This window comes from Saprolegnia parasitica (genome assembly GCF_000151545.1).
Source record: "Saprolegnia parasitica CBS 223.65 unplaced genomic scaffold supercont2.78, whole genome shotgun sequence".
Taxonomy (NCBI): Eukaryota; Oomycota; class Saprolegniomycetes; order Saprolegniales; family Saprolegniaceae; genus Saprolegnia; species Saprolegnia parasitica.
This window is the reverse complement of record NW_012156472.1, coordinates 1-21,284: the sequence shown is the minus strand read 5'-3', so window position 1 is coordinate 21,284 and position 21,284 is coordinate 1. Positions and strand designations below refer to the sequence as shown.

Below are 21,284 nucleotides of genomic sequence, written 5' to 3'. Positions count from 1 at the left end.
GATGTGTCGTGCCACAGCTGAAGATGAGGTGTCGCACGCCAAACGAAGGCATCGCTGGCTCTGGCAGCGACGCGGACGTGGCGGATCTGCTGGGTCGGGCTGTACAGTAGGATGGTACGTGCTGCCACGCACCGAATCGACGACCGTCAAGGTATGACGCAGACAATCTTCTTGCGCTTGGCTACCGAACCAACCCACGCACGAGCCTCTAACGCTCCTCACTTGACGCACCGGCCATGCCTCACGAGCGCATGAGTAAGTTCTCCATCTTTTTATAATTGCATGGAATGACTCATTACAATGACGCGTGCGTCCGATGCGAACGCGACGCTGCATCTTGACGATGGCCATCAAAATCTTAGCGCCAAAAGCCACCAATCACCGTCCGGGGCGTTGGTGGTTGATGACCAATCACAATCGATCCAGCGGTACAGTGAGATTTACAGGCGATGAAGCGCAAGGCGGCGACGAAGGGTGCCAAGGCGACCAAGCGCCATGCGAAGGACGGTACGTGGCCATGCTAACGCGTTAGCGCACAAGCTCTGCGTAGCCATCGCGAGCGACGTATTGACCCTTGTCGCCGACGCCGCCACCGACACCTACCCGATGCTGGACGCAGATGCCATCCTCGCCAAGCTCGTGCACCCGATGACGACGGACGCCTTTATGACGACGCACTTCCGCCAGAAGGCCCTCGCTGTGCACACGTCGCCGGCTCGCTTTGACCAGCTTGTTGTGTCGGGCCTGTGCAACTTGGACGTGAAGGCGCTCCTCGAGGTCACGTCCTCGGGCGAGTACTGCAAACCACGGACAAGAAGATCGAGGCGGTCAAGGATGGGACTGTCAAGCAGGCGCTCGTGCTTCACCGCGCCGGCCACTCGCTCTACATGCGGTCGTCAGAGGCGCTCAGCGCGCTCTTGATTCCGGCGCTCGCCAAGGAACTCGGCATGGGCTTTACCACGACGTCGCTCTTTGGCGAACTCAACGGCGAAATTGAAATCGTTTGCGGCAAGGCGGGCCACACGACTGATTGGTCTCTCCAAGGTATCGTCGTCGACGGTTGTGCTAACGTATGCGTAGGCGCTTTGACTTGATGGAGAACTTTACCGTCCAGCTCGCCGGCTCCCAGACGTGGAAGCTACAGAAAGGGACAGTGCCGCATCCCGTACTGCACTACAAGACGCAGGACGCGGTCGAGCAGGAGCTCAAAGTGCACTGGATGACGGACCCGACCTTTGCCGACGCGCCTCCCCTCGACGGTGGCGACGACTACGTCAGCGTCACACTCCGCCCGGGCTCGATGCTGTACGTTCCTAGTGGCATGTGGCACCGCGTCGAGTGTGCGGACGACGAGGACTCGATCTCGATGAACTTGAGCATGTTCTCGACGCCGTACGCCGACGCTGTCCGCCAGCTCCTGTTGCAGACGGCAGCAGGTCGGGCTGGTGTCAACTACGAGTCGATTGAGGACGCCCACGCGCAGCTCGCGACCGTGCTGGAGACGCTCCGGACGCAGCTGCAGTCGATCAAACCCGCCGACATTTGCCCGCGACGCCTCTTGGTGCACGGTCGGGACGGCCAGCTAGCGGTCACCGACGAGGTCGACCACGATCATGAGCACGAGCATGAGCATGGCAGTTGCCAAGATCATGACCACGACCATGACCATGCGGACGACAACGAGAGTGACGACGACAGCGCGTCGACGGTGCTCGATGCGTGTGACGCGCAGCTCGTCAAGGATCCGTCCGTGACGATCGCGGGGAGCGCGCGCTTCCGCTTGAACCCACTGGCCAATTTCCTCGCGTTCCGCGACGTGCCGTCCATCCGTGCGCGCATGGACCACGACGTGGACCGCCTCTATGTCCTCAACGTCGGGTACGGCCATGGCAGCTACGCGTCGAGCTTGGCGTCGAGTTTGTCGTGAGCGAGTCGCAGGTCGACGCGCTGAGAACGCTGCGATCAAAAGCGACGAGCGCACAGTTTACGCTGCGGGACATTGCAAGAACGCCGACGCGCGACGTGGAAGGGCTCGTCCGTTTCCTGGCCCACGTCGGCTTTCTCACACGGCTTGACGCGGACGAGGTCGGGGTCGAGCCCTTGCACGGCATGGCCAACGCCAAAGAGAAAGGCTTCAAGCAAGGCCGCTGCCGTGTGTGCAAGGCGCGAGGATCGGCACAGACCGGTGGGCGCAAGCACCAAACGTACTCCTACTGCCCAAAGTGCACGGAAGACAACCAAGGCAAGATCTTCTACCTGTGCAAGGACGTGCACTTCAGCGACCAGCCGATTGATAGGCGACAGTACAGCTGCCACGACTTGTGGCACTACGTCTGGAAGTTCCAGGTCCCAACGTGATGGCTTGGACGGTCCGTTGCGAACGCACCAACCTTTATATATGGAATATTCTCTTACATGTAAATCGCTGTGGCCGAGAATCGGCCACTCAGTCCTCGGAGGGTTGAGCGAGTCATCGATCCGACCGCGATGAGTCCCACGGGCAGGAAGATCGTTTTTCATTTCGTCTGGGTATCTGAGTTGACACAGCCCTTTTCTTACACCAGACGAGTGGCACCGCAGCGTGACGCCAACGCACGGACGACCGTCGTAGCTCACACCCTCTCTCGAAGCTCTTCCGAGTCTGAAGAGACGGGAGATCGAGGGGTGAGAGCGGGCGGCGAGAGACAGGCGCCGCGCTCATGGGTCCTACCGCAGGACTAATGCCTTAGAGCTAGGCCTTGGACCAAATCACGCAGCTTGGCCCGAGTAATCACCGCCATTACAAGGAACAGTTTAGCTTCGCCGCTCATCGCTACTAGAAAGGATGCCAGCAGCTCCGAGAACCTCGACAGGCCTCACCTCTGCGGTGCGAGTCAGCTCCTAACCTCCTCCTCACCTGGCATTTAGCCATAGGACTTGCATGCTACAAGAGCCCTTGTCGAACGACGACGGGTGCTGGAAGCGCGCCAAACGCGCCAGCGGCGAAAAGGCGGTGCCCAGGTTGGACACCGGATAAAATTCGTAATTTATCCGGATTCAAAAACCCGCGAACCGCCCGAAGTGTATCCGGACGGCCGGATTTAGCATTATTCGCGTCGGCCGGGCCTCAAGATGGCACGCCCCAAGCAAGCACCCAAGGGCAAGGGGAAGAGCCGCCAAGGCGACCCCGCGCCCGCCAAGGACAAGGCTGGAAGAACCAAGACGAGCGTCGCCCAGCAGCTCACCGCAGACCTCGAGCGCCTCCGTGGCCTCGGCAACGGCGACCTGGACGCCGACGAGGCCAAGGCCATGGCCCGCGACCTCAGCGCCGAAGAGCGCTTGACCCACGCAGACGCGCACGTGCGCCTTCTCGTAGCGTCCTGCGCCGCCGAGCTCCTGCGCTTGACGGCGCCCGAGACGCCGTTTGCGTCGGACCAGGCGCTGCATGACGTCTTTGGCCTCGTCATTCGCGCCTTGAAGGAGTCGACCAAGGATACGGACATTGCGTGGTTTGGGCTTCTCGAGACGCTCGCGTCCGTCAAGAGCTGCAATCTCATGGTCGGTTTGCAGCCCGAGTTGCTGGAGACATCTTCGTCGTCCGACTTAGTCCCGCAGTCACCTCTGCTTTTTCGAGCGGCTGCAAGACGACCACTCGCCCAAGGTCGAAGCCAACATGATTACCATCATGGCGAGCTGCTTGGAAGAAGAAGGCGACGCCGTGAGTCCGGCGATCCTCGAAGCGCTTTTGGAACCGCTCCTTGAAGCGTCCAAGCCGCGGACGTACCATATGGCGCAGCAGGTCATTGAGAAGGCGACGGACGTGCTCCAGACGCACTTGAGCCTCTTCTTCAACAGCGCGCTCGTCGACGTGCGTGGCGCGAGCGAGCACTCGGCGCTCAAGGAGCATATTCACGCGCTCATCTACGAAGTGCACAAGGTCAACCCGAGCTTGCTCTTGTACGTGCTGCCGAACGTGTGCCTCCAGCTCCAAGTCGACGACCTCGACACGCGCTCGAACGCGATTGCGCTCATGGGCCGTCTCTTTGCGTCGTCGCACGCCGACTACGGGTCGCAGTACCTCAAGAACTTTCGCGAGTTTCTCGATCGGTTCCGCGACGTGAAGAAGGAAGTGCGCCTCCAAATGGTCCAGGTCTGTGCGATCATTGCGCAGCGCAAGCCCGACTTGTTGCATCTCATCGAACCCGAGATGATGGGTCGGCTCCAGGACGCCGAGTGGGACGTCCGGCGTCTCGCGATGAACGAGCTCTGCGACCTCGCGGCGAAGAGCGTAACGAGCGTCAGCGCGTCGTGTCTTCGCCAAATCGGCGAGCGCATGAAGGACAAGAAGGTCGTCATTCGCAAGGAAGCCATGACGGGCCTCGCGCAGATCTACTCGGCCCACGTGGCGAGCAGCCTCAGCACCGGCGCCAACGAATTGACGGCCGCGGCGACCGCGCTCTCGTGGGTGCCCGATTACGTCCTCAAATGCTTCGCGTACCCGCAGCAAGAGCTCAAGCTGCGCGTGGTGCAACTGCTCGACGACATTTTGCTGCCGAAAGCCACGTCGGAGCTGCATCGCATGAAGGGCCTCGTCTTTCTTTGGAAGCACCTCGAACCGAGCGCCAAAGAAGCGCTCAAGCGCATCTTCCTCGAGCGCGTGCGTTGCCGGGATGCGATCACGACGTTTGTCGACATCAAGCAGCTCATGCGGCACAAGAAGAACGCGACAGCCGCGACGCCCGAAGTGCTCCACATGATCGAGTGCTTGAAGGAGCTCCAGCCTCTCCTTCCCGAGACGGACGGCTGGGCGTCGTTGACCGAGAAGCTCGCGCTCTGGAAGGACATGAAGCTCGTCAAGCACCTCGAGCTCCTCTGCGCACCCTCGAGCTCGAGCGCCGACCTCCGCAAGGCCCGCGAAGACGTGGTCAAGATGCTCGGCTCCAAGACGCCGCTTGGCGAGTGGATGAAAAACCTGTGTCGGAAGCTCGCGATGCTCACGATCAACGCCACGAGCCTCGAGTCGCTCCTCTCCATGCTGCAGCACGAATCGACGAGCCGGGACACCAAGACGGTGGTCGAGATCCTCTTGTTTGTCGCGGGACATGCGCCGTTCCTCTTCGAAGCGCATCTCAACACGCTCGAGGCGCTCTTGGACGACGACACGCAGGCGGCGTGCGTCCTGGACATTCTTATTGCGTACGGCAAGTACCGCAAGGCGCACACGACTGCGCGCGCCCCCGACAGCGCGCTCGAAGGCGTCCTCCTCGCCGCCGCGCAAGAGTCGGAGGGCGACGAGATTGTCAAGAAGAGCACGCGTGCGCTTGTGCTTCTCTTCCCGCGCGCGCCGGCCGTCAAGGCGTGGCTCGTGGCACTGGCCAAAGCGTCGACGCACGAGGATGCACAGCTGGTCGCGCTCGCGACCTTGGCCAAGCATATCTCGGTGCCGGCCGAGTGCAAGGCGCTGTGTGCTTTGCTCTTGGCGTCCACGGCCTCGTCGCATGCGAAAATGAAGAAGAAGGAGCTCCACACGTTGGCCCTGCAGCTGCGCGTGCTGGGCCATATGGCCGTGTACCAGTTTCCCGACGACGCGGCCAAGGCGCGGTCGGTGCTCGACATTCTGACGCCGTTGCTGGCGTCGGCGCAGGCGCCGCTGCGGCGCGTCGCCGCGCAGACGATGCTCGTTTTGAGTCGCACGCCGCTGCTCGAGAGCCAAGTGCGCACCAACGAGTGGCACGCGCTCAGCTACGCCGTCACGGACGAGGACGTTGGTGTCCGAGAGGCGATCCTCAAGATGCTGACGGCCAATCTTTTGCGGCATGCGATCCCGCACCCGCACAAGTACACGGCGATGCTGGCGCTGACCGTGCACGAGACACACGTCGAGCTCAAGAAGACGGCTCGCACGCTTTTGGCGACGGCCGTCACGCGTCTCCGCCGAGCGTTCGAGGCCCGCGACCAAGACGACGCAACGAACGACGAAGCGAGCTCGCTCATGGTGCCCGAGTACACGCTGCCATTCGTGTTGCATCTCGTCTTGCACCCGCCGCATGGCAGCGCCAAGCTCCATGACGCGCCGTCGTTGTTGCTCGACGTTCTTGTCTCGAACGTGGCGTCCGAGGCCGACAACATTTCGTTTTTGCTCCAAATGCTGCACAAGATGAGCATGTGTCATGACGCGACCGAGCCGACGGCCAATGGGCTCTACAAGGTCGTGCAACAGTGTACGTCGACGCTTCGCGCCAAGATCAAGAACCAAGTCAACCTCAAGCCGTACCCGGGCCAAATCTTCCTGCCCAAAGACCTCTTCCAGCCCGGCAAGGCCGAGAACGACAACGACGCCAACGACTCGGACGCGAGCGATGACAACGAGGCCAAGTCGAGCAAGACGCCCAAGAAGCGGACGCTCCCGAAAGCAAACCACGCGCCCAAGGCCAAGAAGGCCAAGCCGACACCGGCCAAGACCAAGGCCTCGGACGACGACCCGCCGCCGCGACGGTACCTTAGCAACGTGATGAAACGAGGTTCATCGTGTGTATTTGCATTAGCATGCCGTCCCGCCGTGCGAAGCAAACCGAAGCCAATCTGGCGGACCCCGACAGCGACGTGGAAGAATACGCTGCCGAAGCAAGCGCGCCCGCGTCGTCGATCCGCGCGTACTTTACGCCGGTGCGTGCTCAGGCCCGTGCCACAAATGACAGCGACAGCGACGATGGCGAAGAAGAGACCAAGCACGCTGGCAGCGACAACGAGGAAGAAACCAAGGCTGCCGGTAGCGACGACGACGAAGACATGGTACTATCTCATGCCATATATTATCCTCTCGTCCCTGACACGACGCGTGTAGACGAGCTTCCGTCCTCGCCGCCGCCGGTAACAAGGAGCGTTGCTTGCTTTTTTACTTCATTACGAAGCTCTACGTATGCGTACTACTACTCTTTGAACACAAACTCGGCAAGCAGCGGGAGATGGTCGGAGCCCACATGTCGGTTGGGCAACGCGCCTTCGCACGTGGCATCGGCCAACGTCATGAGCGGTGCGAGGGCCGCGACATCGACCCTACGTTGCCGTGTCGTACATGTGAGCGTGGACACGTGTCGATACCTCGGCCGCTCGTAGAAGATGTAGTCGAGCGTTCCGAGAAACGCTGGCGACCCGTCGGCGGTGACACCGTTGCAGTTGGTGAACGCCGGCTCGCCGTCGGCAGCGTACGCCGCATACGCACTGCCGTACGTCGCTGTAATGAGCTTGTACACGTCGCTGTCGGGCAGCGAGTTGAAGTCGCCTGCCAAGAAGACACTGCCAGCGCGCGTGGCGGTGAAGGACGCGATCGCAGATAGCATGTGCTCCGTCTGCGCGAGCTTCACGTCGGCCTCCTTGGGGTCCCAGAAGAGATGGGTTGTCGCGACCACAACCAGCGCGCCGTCGACAGTGGAGCGAAACTGCCCAAGAAGCCCGACGTTGTCCCGTGCGAGGAGCCGGCGCGCGAGGTCGGCGTCGGTCGCTATGGTAAGGTCGTAAAGTGGCGCCGGTAGATGACAGGAGTGGATACCATTGACAGCAGCGTGCTTGAGGTGGACTTGCTCGCTATGCAAGAGCTCGAGCCTACAACCACCACGTACAGGAGGCTGTCGATGCGCACCCGAAGCTACCGGTCGGGCTGCCAGAAGATCGCGACGCCGTCTTGCTTGGCGCTGGTCTTTTGCGCGTACATGCTACTGGCGTCGTTAGTCGGTCGCCGAGCCGATGCGTGCGAGGTACCCAGCGTAGCCCATCGCCGCCATCGTGTCTTTCCAGAACGCTTCGTACTGGTCGCACTCCTAGCACATACGTCGTCTGGGTAGTATGGCACTGGAGTGATGGACGCATACCTGGAGGCAGATGACGTCGGGTCGGGTCGGAAGGGCAGCAAATTGGTTCTTCTACAGCCGGCATGAGTGCGAGGAGCGCTATCGGCGGTGGCGTCGGACGAGGAGCTGGCTGCGGTTCTTCCAGCGCAGCGCCTTGCTGTCGCAGTACGGGAAGAAGGACGAGCGCACGTAGCACTGCGCGAGGACGTTGTAGCTCATGATCGAGAGCCGCCGCATGGGTGCATGGCCAACTACGCCATCGTCGACATGCTTAGCCATCTAGCAAGCACGGCCAAGACGACGTACGACGACCAGCGACCGGCGGGCTGCTCATGCTCATGCTGCGGATGATGATGCTGCTCGACGCAAGCGCCAATCAAGCGTCCGCAGCGTATCGCAGGTGAATAAAATGCACGTGACTCTCTGTTTTTGTATACTAAATAAAATGTATGGTATTAAATGAGAGACGATGGATACAAGAATTACTGCGGCGCTCGACAAAGTGCGGGAAAAAGGGGTTTGTCCCAGCGCCCAAAGATCTCGCCAACTGCTCTCGCCTTGGATACAAGAATTGTACCCTCCCTAGCTACATACTTTTCGCTTCTACGATCCCTACTCGAGAAGAGACTGCGTGCAGACTTGGCCGTTGAGCCAATTGCGCGCTGCAAGATCCTCGCACGGTGTCGATTTCCGAGCCCATCGACCACAGGTCGCGTGTCCCAGCGGCCCAGCGCCGCGACCTGGTCTTGGGTAAACACGGAGCGAACCGAGCCATGGACGACGTCGGTACAGGTCGATCAGAGAGATCCGAGCTCCCATGGAATCTGACAACCAGCTCAAATCGTTGAGCCTTCCGGCAAGATGACCCGAGGCGAAAATGATGGTCCACATTGATGGTCTCTCAGTTGTTGATGGTCCATGGTCCAGAGTCCATGGGCAGGAGCTTCATGCAGTTGCATGTACATTACGAGCCGAAGACGACGTTGCGCACTGGGACGATGGAGCTATGAGCAGTACATATAGGAGCAAAGGTAGTGCTCTACTGCCGAGTCTGGCCACCAAGGTCGTCAAGTCGATGATGGCCGGCCCGGTTGGCGAAGTCTCCGTCGTTTGTCCCAACTATAATCGCACTTACGAGAGCATTGTCCGGTTCCGCTGGCAGCTATTCTTGCATAATCACCGCCGATGGACGAGACCCCGTCGCTGTGGAGCCCCGGGCAGCTCGTGGCATGGCTCACGTCCTTCGAGGACGGGCGGTACGCGCCCTTGATAAGCCAGGTCCGCGCCTTCTCGGCCGGCAGCTCGTCGAGCTCGCGCCCGACGCACTGGCGCGCCTCCACGCCGCCCGCGCCTGGCGACCAGCCTCCGCTACACGCTCTTGGCGATGAACCAGGTGTCGTCCCGCGGCTCGCACGACATTGTCGCGACGCCACGCAGCCCGTACATTGGCGCGACAACGCCGATCGGCATGGACCCTCTCCCGTCCATGCGGCCCAGCGAAGCGAGCAGCAGCGGAAGCCCGAAGAAGGTCACGGTGCCCGTGGTGTTTCCGCCCATGATTGCGCGGCCAACGCTCCTCGCCTCGATCGTCATCTTTCTCCTCGCGCTCGCGGTCACGCTCATCTTTACCGTCTTCAAGGACGACTTGGACAAGACGGACTACCCGGCGTCGCACGTGCTTGCGATCATGTCGATTCCCGTCATCAGTATCGTCTTTACCTACGTGCACATTTGGCTCGCCTTGTACATGACGTTCTACCCGCTCAACTACGTTGGCATTGGCCAGTACCCGGGTACGAACATGGGCCTCTGCGGCTGGCAGGGCATCGTGCCCTTTAAGGGCGAGAAGATGGCCCGCATGTCGGTGCGCATCATGACGACGCAGCTCATGGACGTGCGCGAGGTGTTTGGCAAGATTGATCCTGCCCAAGTCTCGAAGGAGCTCGAGCCGATCCTCTTCAACACGATCAAGGACATCATCGAGTCCATGGCGCTCAAGTACAACCCGGGCTTATGGAGCGTGCTGCCGCAAGCGGTCAAGGACGAGATCGTCGAGAAGGTCAAGGAAGAAGCGCCCAAGCACATTGAATCGATGATGCTCGAGATCCGCAGTCGCATCGAAGACGTCTTTGACATTGAAGACATGGTCGTCACCAACATGATGAAGGACAAGCAGCTCATCGTCAACATGTTTGTGACGTGCGGCTACAAGGAGCTCGCGTTCATCCGCAACTCGGGCGCGTACATGGGCGGCCTCTTTGGCCTCATTCAAATGGGCATCTACCTCCTCTTCCCGAAGCTCTCGGTGTACGTGACTTTTCCCGGCTTTGGCCTCCTCGTGGGGACGCTCACGAATTGGCTCGCGCTCAAGATGATCTTCGAGCCCGTCTTTCCAAAGAAGGTGGGCTGCTTGACCTTCCACGGCCTCTTTCTGCGCCGCCAAAAGGAAGTCGCGGCCGTCTACGCCAAGATGGTGGCCTCGGACGTGCTCAACGCGCGCAACATCATCGAAGCCATTCTCAAGGGCCCGGCCTCGGACAAGCTCTTTGAACTCGTGTACGCCAACGTCCAAACCGCGGTGAACGCGGGCGCGTCGATCGCCGACAAGATTGTGAGCATCGGCATCGGCAAGGACACGTACAACTCGATCAAGGACGACATCACGGACCTCGTGGTGCAGAAGTTTCCTGAGAGTCTCCGCCACATTGAAGACTACACAACCGTGGCGCTGGACCTCGAGACGACGCTGCGCGAGAAGATGGGCACGCTGAGCTACGACCGGTTTGAGCGCTTGCTGCACCCGGTCTTTGAGGAGGACGAGTGGAAGCTTGTGCTCATGGGCGGTGCGCTCGGTCTCATTCTGGGCTTCATTCAGACACTGTACGAAGCCGACAACTCGTAAGACAATAGTGTTCTTGGTTCCCAGATTAGCATTTATTGTATACATATACGCAGTGTGGACAAGATGTCGTCATTGGTCTACGTCGCCGCCTCGTCATCCTCGTCGTCATCGTCGTCGTCGTCGTCGCCGTCGCCCGCCGTGCCGAGCTCAATCGACACTTGGCAGGTCGGGCACACCTTTTTGAGGCGCAGCCACGGGTCGATGCAGTCGGTGTGGTACGAGTGAAAGCAGGGCAGCGTCCGAATGTCATCGCCCGACTCGAAATTGTACCGACACACCAAGCACCTAGTCGCGTCTCGTCGTGAGGGTTCTCACGTGCATCATGAGAGCAGACTCAATGTCGATGCCTTCGCGCTCGCGGGAGAAGACGCGCTTGGGCAGCTGTGCAATCATGCGATCCGACGCACCGTGCCTGTATCATTGTTTCTCATCAATGATTAGGACCACGTATACTAAGTAGCATGTACGAGTTGGCGTCGGCTTGCTGGAGCTGGTTGGCCAGCATCACAAGACCCAACGTCCCTAATCATTGCCAACATCGTTCGACGCATCCACTCGCCTCCAGTAGAAATAGTACCGTGCGTGGCGACCAAGGCTTCAATCTCAAGGGGCGATGTCCCGATGCGAATCTCGTTCGAGAGCCGCGTCGTATCGTCTATCCAACATACGACAATATTACCATCAGCCACCACCTCTCAAAAGAGAGCTACCGTCAAACTGCCGCTGGAGCCAGAGCGCATACTGCACGTCAAACGAGTCGCGGGAGGTGCCGTCGATGGCCGGAAGCTCAATGCCCGGGATGCGACGCGTGCGGAGGTCGTCGAGAATCGCGGTCGGGAGGACGTAGCCAAAGAGCTGGTGCGGCGAGAGCACGCGGGCCTGGTCGTCGCCGCACTGCACGTGAAACTGCAGCGTGTGCTCGGCGAGCCGCACCGCGAGGTCGATCTGCGTCAAGTGGCCGTCGCCATAGCACGTGTACACGACGGTTTGCGGCACGATGTACGTCGCGATTGTCGTCCACGGCAAGGCCGGTGCGGGCGGGCGCCGCGGCGGCAAGACCGAGCTGCGATGCCGAGTCTCGTCTTCGGACGGCGTCGGCGTCGGCTCTTCTTCCGGCGGAAACGTGCCTGCGTCGGCACCAAACTCCATCTACAAGACAGAGTGTCTGCAATTGGTACATGGTGGCAGCGGCGTACGAGAAGGCCAAACTCGGCGTGCGGTGTGTACAGACTCGAGACGCAGTCAAAGTCGCCGGCTTTGAGCTGCAACACGACGGCCGCGCGGCGGTCGGTCGCGCCGTCGCAGAGCCGGAGAAGCAGACTCGAGTGAAGCCGCGTCTCAAACACGAGCTGACCGCGGCTGTTGACGGGCACGTGGTACATTTGCAGCAGCAAATCCCCCGTGTTGATGGTGCGTCCGACCTACCAGATCAAAAAGTTTCGTATCAAGCTTGTATCAAGTGGAAACGAGGACCTTGAACGCGTGTGGGCCGCTCGAGACGAGGATGCTGCGCAGACCGAGCACCATGCTCGAGTAAAACACATGGCCTTTCTCGTCTTGCAAGTCCGGTCCGGTCGGTACGTGTTGTCAGGCAGGTACCGCGACTACCCAATCCACACTTGATACATTGAAACGAAATTTGCACACCGTACGAGGCCGTCGGGGCACTTGAGGATCGAGATCCGGTGGATGTACAGCGGGTGCTGAGCTGGCAAGACCGCGGCGCCGCTGAGACTCGTGCGGTCTTGCAGCGATGTCTATCCACGGCCTTGTCACCGCATGTTACAAAGACAAACGAGTCGTACGCTGGCCAAGAGCTGTTGGTCGCGGAGGAGGAGGAGCCCGGTAAAGTCGCGCAGAAAACGCGCTTGCGGCCGCGGCGGGCCCGGGATGTACGACGTGTTGCGCGCGTCCGACTCGATGAACGTCTTGGAGAGCCGCAGCGCCAGCGACTCGGCGCTCTCGACGTTCTCGTTGAACCTACACGCAGCATGCATCACATGGATGGAATCGAATGGGCGGGCGGCTACCACTGCAAGATGCGCTCGCCGTACGCAATGAGATCGGTCCCAAACGGCGCGCGGTACATGGCGCAGCAGGCGAGGTAGACGCTCAGCTGCTCCTGGTTGGGCGCCAAGAGGACCGCGACGTGGGCGTCGTCGAGCGCGAGCCAGGACGCGACCGTCGAGGCAGCGACAAACATCGAATGCATCGACGGCACCGCGCCGCGCTTGAAGGGCAATGACGTCACGCGGCCGCCTAGGTAGACGCATGAGCGATCGCATGCAGATACGAAGAGCGCGGGATACCGGCAAAGGTGTCGGGCACGAGCGGCTTTTGGTGCGTCCGTTGCACCGCGTCGAGGAGACCGCAGTCCATGACGCACGCCTTCTCGGCAAAGCGACTCGCAATGGCAGCGTCGAGGGTGGACATGGCCAGCTGCGCGTCCGCCCACGTGCTCGTGTACGTCTTTGCGCCAAAGAGCTTGGTGACGGCTTGCATGGCCGGCGGCGCAAGCACGGCGAGGCGCGACGAAAAGTGCAGGATCGGGTCGTCGTTGGTTTTGCTAAAGAGGACGCTCGATATCGACTCTTTGAGCGCCCGCGACCAGCTCGCGACGGGTTCGTCGGCCGGGGCGGGGGCAGCAACGGCGCCGGGATCTGTGCATTCATGGGCGACGTGAGAGAGATGTCGCCCGTGCTTTGGCCGTCCACGAGCAGGCGCACGCGCGGGTCTTCGGCCACGCGCTCGAGGTTGATGCGTCGGAGGAAGGACGCTCCGCGCTCGGTCCAGCGCGGCTCGTGCGCGTCCGTCCGCTCGGCCATCGCCAAAGATTCCCGAAAATGCTGGAAAGAAACCATTTTATCGGTCCAGGATTAAAATTACACGTATTTTAATACGGCATCCTTGCGGTTTGAATACTCATTGTCACATAAAGACGTGCCATGGATAAATTAAAATAAGAAAAATATCGTATTTTTCTTATGATAATCGGGCCCGCGACAGAGTGTAGGTCCAACGGCCGGGGCTTTCGCGTGTTCCAGTGGAAATTACAGTGTCTTCGTTTCCACGCTGTGTGACGTCCTGAACCGCCCCATCTATACGCAGCCATCACGTAGGACTGGCTGGCGCTTTCGACGCGGTCATTTCGCGCGCGACAGAGAATGGTTGTGGTGTCAGGCGGCAAGCTCGCTACTCACTCTACGCGCCATCTGGCAGCGTACTGGCGCGAATATGCTGGTGCCACGTCAAAATATATGTACTGAGAAGCGCGCTGTCGCCATGTGCGGGTTCGAATCCCACCAACGCGGGCCGTAGTCATTATTTGGGCCGTAGTGAGTTGCAAGCATAGTACTTTGAACTTGCGTCGTCGGTCGTTTCGCCGTGCTGGCTTCTGGTGCTGCCACGTCATCCGAACGGCAACGCCTGGCTTGAAATAGCGCGGAACTCCCGCGATTGTCTTGCCTTTGGGGTAGGTATTCATTGCGCGCAGCTCGAGCGTGAAAAAGCCGTCCGGCTTGTCGGGCGCTAGTGGGCAGCACTCGTTGACGTTGTGGTAAGTCTGGCGTCGAGAAATGAGCTTGCATTGAGGTTTCAGCAAATGCTACAAATTGTACGCAACACATAATACTATCTTGGGTCGTCACTGCGTGTTGGGTTGGTCGGTGGACGGGGAAGCGACTTGTGGCTGGACTTGGTCATGGACGGTAGCACGGACGGTGGTCACCGTCTGAGACCAAGGGTATAATTATATACCCTTGCCGAGACCTAGCCCAGCTGCAAGTTGCTTCGTCTGGAAGGACTTGCTTTTTTACTGTTCGTGCAGAGCTTCAAGGACGGCAAGCTCGTCATTACGACCACGTGACACAATGCGCAGGAAGGCACGGGCGTCTGCTGGGCGAGCACGTCGGATGGCGCGTCGCGATGTCTCGTGCTGCGTTTCATACAGGCGACCTCCCATGGGCTTTTAACTGAGTAGGTTATTCGGTAGGTCGACCGATGGCTGATTCGGGCTGTACGCTCGCGCAGCTTGGCAGCGCGTGTCGAGGGCACGGATGCCGTGGTGGATGCGCGCACTTGACGAACTTGGGCGACAATGAGCTTGACCACGACAGGGCCAACAAGCTGCTCGAACGAAGGCGCTTGACCTTGAGAACGTAGTACTGTATCCGGATAGCCTTGATTTCAGCCAATCACCATCTCCAGAAATTTAACCTCGGTTTCGCAAACACCCGGGCACCGATTTTGCGTTCGAGGTTCAGCAGCACCCTGATATTTGAATACAAAACGAAGCAAATACCTTGGCATTTGTATGAGAAGTTGTACGATGGTTTTTAAAAGTATAAGATCAAATCATTTCAGAAAACGCAGCGTCGACGATGCAGTGGCTGTTCCCGACGGCCTTTGCGCCGGCCGCGCCTGCGCCGAAGGTTGAAGGCGAGCCTGAACTCATTGCCGCCGCCGAATGTGCGCGCATGCGACGACTGGGCACTGAAGAAGTGGAGCGCTTGAACGAGCGCATCGAAGAAGCTGCAACTTTGAAGCGGCAACGGGACGAGGCCTACACGACAAATCACCTCATGCACGCAAAGTTCATTGCCGAGAGAACGACACAAAGGTATGTCGCTCTCTCGGCAATGAACTGTGCGTGAGAGAGGCGATTTGTCTTGTAGGCCTCGTCCCGTCGCCGCTTCAGTGTTGCAGCTTCTTCGAAGCGCTCGTTCAAGCGCTCCACTTCTTCAGTGCACGTTCGTCGCATTTTCGAAACCACGCCCTAAGCGCGGAGCCACAACACTGCGACCATTTCAGTGGCCAAGGACACGTCTGTCTAGAATTATGAAGGCTCAAAGCGCCATGTATTTGCTCGCGTTAGCTCGCGTTGAATATCTAGATATTTTATGTTGGAATAAAGTTGCAATTAGCGAGGACGGCGCTACGCGTAGCCGACATGCTCTCGGTGGTCCGGATGTCCGGCAACGACCCCGTCGGTCGCTTGATGAGCGCCGTCTGTGCGTTTGTTAGGCAAAAAAATCATATCGAAGTCGTTGGACAAGTCGTCGTATGGTTGTTGCAACGGCGCGGTGGTGACGGTGGTGATCTCTGTCTCGTAACCCTACCTGCGCAGACAGGTTGAAGATGCGCCACGTCCATCCCAACGTGCATAGCACTGTCAGTCAAAGGCGCTATGGTGAGCTCTCTTGGCTAAGAGAGAAAAGGGAGCCGTAGGTTTGCATACAGGGGTTGCAGCAGCTCGGAGAATCGAAGTTGAAGGAGACCAAGAGCATGTGACAGGTTATCACGTCATCCGATGACGTGATGAGAAACCGTACACGATCGTTGTGCGATCGATCGACCGAACCTGCGTCGATGCACCACTGTCACTTTGAATGCAGAGCTCAAAGCGAGCGAGTCTTGGTCTTTGACGCCGACAGTTAATGCTGTCACCACAATCCGTCGGCTTTCTCTTTCCTCCCAGTGGCATTCTGGAGGTACTAGCTTCTTCAAGCCCCTCGCCGACCAGCTTCAACTATCCAAGCGATATGATATTCGCGATGACGCGTTTCTTAGTGAGCGTATTGGGTTGTTACACGTGCAAGCTACCATGCCACTGCTGAATCAAACGTTTCAGTGCTGCAAATGCACGGGATTTCATGTGCGATGGAGGAGCTGAAGCGGGAATTAGTGGAGCGCGAGAGCAGTCGAGGTGCCCGCATGTGTACATCCAAGGCGAGTGAGGGTGGTGGCGTTCTCTGTTTCGTAACCCTACCCGCACCGATACCTTGAAGTTGCGCCGCGTGCGTCCAGCCAAGCGAGCATGGTGTCAGTCAAAAGTACAATTGGGAGCTCTCTTGGCTGAGAAAGAACGGACCGCCGCTCCGTATATCGCACAGCGTGTATAATCCAGCTGCCAACTCGCGGCTTCCAGCCATCCACGCTACTGGTATCGCACATGGTCCAAGCCCGACATGAAGGTGTGCGAGTTGCAGCAATCGAAGGTATCGTGAAGGATTGCTTTGCTTCGCATTTGAATTCGATCACGGTGCCGAGGACGTCAAGTATACACGTCCATGCCACGTGGAAGTTCACCACGGCGAAACTCTATCATCTACAGAGTCATGTTTTTGCATTCAGGGACTATCCAGTGGCATGTCGCAATCAAAGGCTAGGACTTTCTCTCAAAACAACGGTGTCAGCCACAAATATCTTACGCCAAAGGGACGTACAAAAATGTACTTCATTGATTGTACAACACTCGGTTGAGGTCCAAGCGATGCTCGGCACCTTCATGGTCGCTGCCTTACCCCACGTGGACGAGCGCAGCGACCAACAAGTCGTGCCTCCTCGCGCTCTGCAAGCTCCTCGCGTTCGCCAGCTTCTTTGCGATCACGTTCTGAATGAGCGCCAGTTTTGAGGTACTACATAATGCGTCAGTGGGCAGGGCATCCTTTTGGGCCTTCCTTGGGCCTGTCCCGAGCGACCACTCGCGAGAGCCGTCGTCGATCCCGTGGCAAGGTACGGTCACTTGCGTGAAAAATAGATGCAACACTGCTGCAAAGAAAGAATTGCATCTTGACGCTCCAACTGCCACGTATTAAAGACCATCGCGACGTCTTCGGCGCCGAGGTCGCGTTCCAGACCGCCCTCGTCTGCTCTACTTTAACGACGACAGTCTCTCGACGCTCCAAGGTACATGGATGTAGGTACTCGATAATGTACGGAATCGTCATACGGTCGTAAGACGCATCGATGTCGATCATGCGCCAACCGTGCGCGTCACGGGCGAGCAGCAGTAGCTTCTTCGCGCCAAGAAAAAAGCCGGCTTTTTCAAACTCTCTAAGGCGCGCGCGCTGGAGTACGACAGCTGCCTCATTTGGATCACGACGCGAAGCAGCACCAAGCAATAAAGAAATGGCCGTCGAGGCTGGGGCTGGCGAGTGATGAGCGCGAGCGGCTGGCTTGGGGCTTGGCGTCCAGAGCCACTGCTGTGGCAAGACGCAGTGACCAGTCCTTGACCTTGGCATCAGTACGAGCAGCCCGTGCCTCCAATCGAATGAGCTGTTGAGAGTCGTCAGCGACGCCAGTATGCAGCGACGAATCGTCATTGCGCCAAACCTCGGTCGAGCATCAGGTTTTCCTGATTGCCTTAGATAAGTACTCAAACAGGTTGAAGTCAAGTTTGTAGTGTAGTATGTACTAGACAATTTGTGGGTTTGTTTGCACACATTGCACGACATTAGCAAGGACTAAACACATCGAGTATACTGTAGTACGTCCACAAGCTCGCTCGGCTCCATTTGTGGTGTGTCTTGGTGTTGGAGCTTGCCGCCGATGCAGGGTACTTGATCAAGGCAATTCGGTGCTGCTCTTGCCCAATCACGACGAATCCTCCCACCAACCCTTCCCCTTCTCACACTTGTTTTTTCTATGAGATGGAACCGCAAAAGTTTGGAAGCCACCTGGATTGCCTTATATGAGTGTATTGCAGGCGCCATTATGGCAGGTTGCAAGCATTTCACGCCGTCAGTTCTAGCTGCCCACATTGAACAGACGTCCGTAAGCGCACTCAGCTCCATTTGCAGCGCTTTGCGATGATCGAGCAGCACGTACCGGTGGTAGAACGACGCAGGACTACTTGAACAAGGGAATTTTGTGCATCCGGATACCGCTGCCCACGTCCGAAGGCGGCAAGATCGAACCACGTTCGCTCATTTCCGCTTTTGCTCAAAGACCCAGCAACGATGGACAGCAAGGAGATGGAGCCGAGTCCGCTTTCGCTCAATGACGAGCACGTGCACGACGAGGCGATGGCCGAGGAGCAGTTGAACCTCCGCATGCAGTATTATCGTGAGTGCACGGAGCGCGCGAGCACCGAGTACGAGGCGACCAAGAAGAAGGTCGAGGCGGTTGACGCCGAGATCGCGGCCCTCAAGGCGGAGACCGCGGCCATTGAAGCCGACACCGCCGCAGTCGAGGCGATGCGAGCTGATCTCGCGCACGTGAAGAGAATCTCTTGGCCACGAAACAGATCAAGCGCCCGGCGCCGCCGCCGACCGCCGGCCAGTCCAGCGATGGCCCCAACGCGGCCTGAGCCCGCTCAACCGCGGCCGCATAGCAACGAGCTACCGGTCCACGCAGAAATGTAGGACTTTAGTCTAACGTTTAAACGCGCATGCATTGAAACCATTAGTGTGCTGTCTTGTATTCGACCACGCGTCGTAGTGGTGCTGGTCTTTTACACGTGCGCCAACGTCGAGACGAGCGTCGTGCTTGCGTGCGCCCGCCCGTGCTCTCGCAGATGATTGTGCTCTGCCTCGTGCAGCAGCTCGGGTCGGACCTCCAGCGCGACTTGGGTCTGAGCCTCAAGTGGGTGCAGGACTCGCTCCTCGTCATGAACCCCCGGGACACGGCGATCGCACCGTTTGCCCAGAACGTGCTCCAGGAGCTCAAGGCCGCGCTCAACCAGGTGCCCGAGACGGCCCGCGACTCGCAGTTTACGCTCGTGCACCATATTTTAAACTCGACTAGTTAGTCCAAGTAGGTTCTACTAGTACGACTAATATACACACTACGTTGCGTGTTAAGAGCGTCTCCAACGTCCAACGCATCGAAAAATGGAGGTTTGAAGCTATGGCAGGACCGGCATGCTTGCGCTGTCGTCAAAGGGGTCTAACTATATTCACTTTTTACCGCGAAAACTACGATTTCATCCAATCCATGTCTCACGACACGTCTTCAGGGGCTATACAAGATTAATAAGGGATGTGTTGAGGAGGTCTTGAGGTCTCATGCAAATGTCGGTTTGAGCTGAAGGCCGAGTGGGTTCTTGGCGGCGAGGACGCGGTACCTACGAGAGAAGAAGAGACGAGCTGATGCTCGGGCGACGTAAACGGAGCCGGCCCCGGATCGCGGCCTGTCTCGTCAGAAAGATGATGTCTTGGAGCACGTTGTCACACTTGGCGGCATCCAGATCAGGGTGACCGAGCCGCCATGGCCCACAATGGGTACAGCGTCGCGCTGCACGCCGTGCGTGAACGGGAAACTGGTCGAGATTCGAGACGCGAGGCCACTAAACGGCCGCGCCAAGCCTTGTCGTGCGACTTCCAGGTACGGACACGCGAAGAATGCATGCACCTCCGTCTCCACGGCGCCGCAGCCATGTATGCACAAAATGGCGGCGGGCTCTTGGTGCTCGATGTAGTAGTGCAGGCGCGAGTTGACTGGAAGCATCCGCATCACGAGGCGGATGTCAAGCCGCATGCGCGCTGCGAGTTTTTTCCACGTGGACTCGTGGCCGCTCGGCGTCATCAAGTCGCGGAGCGCCCGGAACCCGTTGCCAGCCCCGTGCAGGCACCGTTCCCGACCCACGGCGCGCTTGACGAGCTTGACGAGCTTGTCGGACTTTGTCGATGGTCATTGGCTCGTACAGACGGGCATGTTGGTGAACATGTCGCATGTATGGGGGACCGCGACTCGTTTGGCCCACACCGTCTTGGCCCACTGGCGCCTGACGTCGCACCAAAATGGGTGCAGCTTCGACGTCTTGATGCCCCAATCTGGCAAGTAGCACAAACGTCGAACGGGTGCGATACAAGTAGCCCATGCCCGCGGCAAACTGCGTGAGAAAGACCAGCGGCGCCCAAAGCGGCCGTTCATCAGACGTTGCAGCGAGAGGCGCTGGGTGCGGATGGCCGACGCAACGTGCGGCATCCGTACAGTCGACCGAAAGCGGCCCGTCAAGTTCCTCGACGACGCAATTAGCGTCAACAAGGTCAACATTTCCAAAATTCCCAACATTAACCGCCATGGCTATATTAATAAACGACGGGGCTTCTGTGCGCTGATGCGCTTGGTACTGTCGAGATATGTATGGCCTTGGTACTGTGTACAGAAAAGAGGTCTGAAAGTACGCTTGACGTTGTACTAGTACTCAATTTATCAAGGTAACTTGAGCTATGCGCTCTTCGCTTGTCGGGGCAGGCTGCCTCTTTTTGTGGTTGGTTGCTCGGTGCTCTTGGTGACCTTCAGTGCTTGAGGTTGATGTTGTAGCGCTTGACGAAGACTGGTGGTTCTTGCAGTACGTGGGGTGTCGTTGATGGACCCGCGCAGTGCAGCCTTCGAACGCACATATCAGCTCGTCCTTCTTGATGTCGTCGTTCTTGCTGAACTTGGCGTGGTGCCAAGACACGTCCGACCGACGCATGCTTTCTTTGTTGCGTTTCGTCCCGTGTCCATCGGCCTGGATGGTAACGTGCTTGCAGCAAACCAGACGCTGCCGGTTGTTGAAGCGTTTTCGTCTTGGATTAGTTTCTGGCGGCACGCGTGAAGCTGTGTTTTTGGACCACGGCCAAGCAAGTGCGCCATCTTCAACCGTTGCCCGAACCGCAGTTTCCGTTTTAGCCAGGCAGCAACTGTCAACGTTCAAGACCCATGATCCAAGCTCATTTCCAATGAAGTCGCCAACAAAGCTCTCCTTAGCTATTCTTTTTATCCCACCCACCAGTCCCTTCTTGGGCGGCGGCGGCCTCCCAACACGAAGCTTACCCTTCTCCCCCACG

General features: G+C 58.7%; 9 protein-coding genes across 9 annotated transcripts; 6 read left to right on the top strand and 3 right to left on the bottom strand.

Moving 5' to 3' along the window:
- Positions 1–449: 449 nt before the first annotated feature.
- On the top strand, positions 450–2,411 carry SPRG_12547 (hypothetical protein; the record flags this gene model as incomplete). Its single annotated transcript, XM_012351293.1, has 5 exons — positions 450–507; positions 551–777; positions 816–1,033; positions 1,081–1,878; positions 1,929–2,411. 5 exons carry the CDS (start codon positions 450–452, stop codon positions 2,356–2,358), a joined length of 1,731 nt encoding a protein of 576 aa, XP_012206683.1. The 3' UTR covers positions 2,359–2,411.
- A 682-nt stretch (positions 2,412–3,093) lies between these two features.
- SPRG_12546 (hypothetical protein) lies at positions 3,094–6,853 on the top strand (the record flags this gene model as incomplete). Its single annotated transcript, XM_012351292.1, has 3 exons — positions 3,094–6,474; positions 6,525–6,771; positions 6,824–6,853. Exons 1-3 carry the CDS (start codon positions 3,653–3,655, stop codon positions 6,851–6,853), a joined length of 3,099 nt encoding a protein of 1,032 aa, XP_012206682.1. The 5' UTR covers positions 3,094–3,652.
- An 8-nt stretch (positions 6,854–6,861) lies between these two features.
- On the bottom strand, positions 6,862–8,063 carry SPRG_12545 (hypothetical protein; the record flags this gene model as incomplete). Its single annotated transcript, XM_012351291.1, has 7 exons — positions 6,862–7,035; positions 7,081–7,480; positions 7,529–7,581; positions 7,629–7,691; positions 7,738–7,796; positions 7,848–7,898; positions 7,947–8,063. 7 exons carry the CDS (start codon positions 8,061–8,063, stop codon positions 6,909–6,911), a joined length of 870 nt encoding a protein of 289 aa, XP_012206681.1. The 3' UTR covers positions 6,862–6,908.
- Positions 8,064–9,011: 948 nt separating this feature from the next.
- SPRG_12544 (hypothetical protein) lies at positions 9,012–10,784 on the top strand (the record flags this gene model as incomplete). Its single annotated transcript, XM_012351290.1, has 2 exons — positions 9,012–9,082; positions 9,105–10,784. The coding sequence occupies 2 exons, from the start codon at positions 9,012–9,014 to the stop codon at positions 10,726–10,728; spliced, it is 1,695 nt and encodes a 564-aa protein (XP_012206680.1). The 3' UTR covers positions 10,729–10,784.
- A 21-nt stretch (positions 10,785–10,805) lies between these two features.
- SPRG_22303 (hypothetical protein) lies at positions 10,806–13,553 on the bottom strand (the record flags this gene model as incomplete). Its single annotated transcript, XM_012351342.1, has 13 exons — positions 10,806–11,013; positions 11,063–11,140; positions 11,196–11,250; positions 11,306–11,383; positions 11,439–11,877; positions 11,925–12,149; positions 12,202–12,256; positions 12,310–12,332; positions 12,381–12,485; positions 12,534–12,708; positions 12,759–12,987; positions 13,038–13,294; positions 13,348–13,553. The coding sequence occupies 13 exons, from the start codon at positions 13,551–13,553 to the stop codon at positions 10,806–10,808; spliced, it is 2,133 nt and encodes a 710-aa protein (XP_012206732.1).
- Positions 13,554–16,694: 3,141 nt separating this feature from the next.
- On the top strand, positions 16,695–17,123 carry SPRG_12541 (hypothetical protein; the record flags this gene model as incomplete). The annotated part of the gene is made up of 2 exons (XM_012351289.1): positions 16,695–16,724; positions 16,998–17,123. 2 exons carry the CDS (start codon positions 16,695–16,697, stop codon positions 17,121–17,123), a joined length of 156 nt encoding a protein of 51 aa, XP_012206679.1.
- Positions 17,124–18,467: 1,344 nt separating this feature from the next.
- Positions 18,468–18,817, top strand: SPRG_12540 (hypothetical protein; the record flags this gene model as incomplete). Its single annotated transcript, XM_012351288.1, has 2 exons — positions 18,468–18,695; positions 18,755–18,817. The coding sequence occupies 2 exons, from the start codon at positions 18,468–18,470 to the stop codon at positions 18,815–18,817; spliced, it is 291 nt and encodes a 96-aa protein (XP_012206678.1).
- A 207-nt stretch (positions 18,818–19,024) lies between these two features.
- Positions 19,025–19,286, top strand: SPRG_12539 (hypothetical protein; the record flags this gene model as incomplete). Its single annotated transcript, XM_012351287.1, has 2 exons — positions 19,025–19,228; positions 19,278–19,286. The coding sequence occupies 2 exons, from the start codon at positions 19,025–19,027 to the stop codon at positions 19,284–19,286; spliced, it is 213 nt and encodes a 70-aa protein (XP_012206677.1).
- A 161-nt stretch (positions 19,287–19,447) lies between these two features.
- Positions 19,448–20,191, bottom strand: SPRG_12538 (hypothetical protein). Its single transcript, XM_012351286.1, has one exon. It carries the CDS (start codon positions 20,032–20,034, stop codon positions 19,648–19,650), a length of 387 nt encoding a protein of 128 aa, XP_012206676.1. The 5' UTR covers positions 20,035–20,191; the 3' UTR covers positions 19,448–19,647.
- Positions 20,192–21,284: the final 1,093 nt, after the last annotated feature.

Coding starts and splice junctions, on each gene's coding strand:
- SPRG_12538 (XM_012351286.1), bottom strand. CDS start 20,034: ATGACGCCGAGCGGCCACGAGTCCACGTGGAAAAAACTCGCAGCGCGC.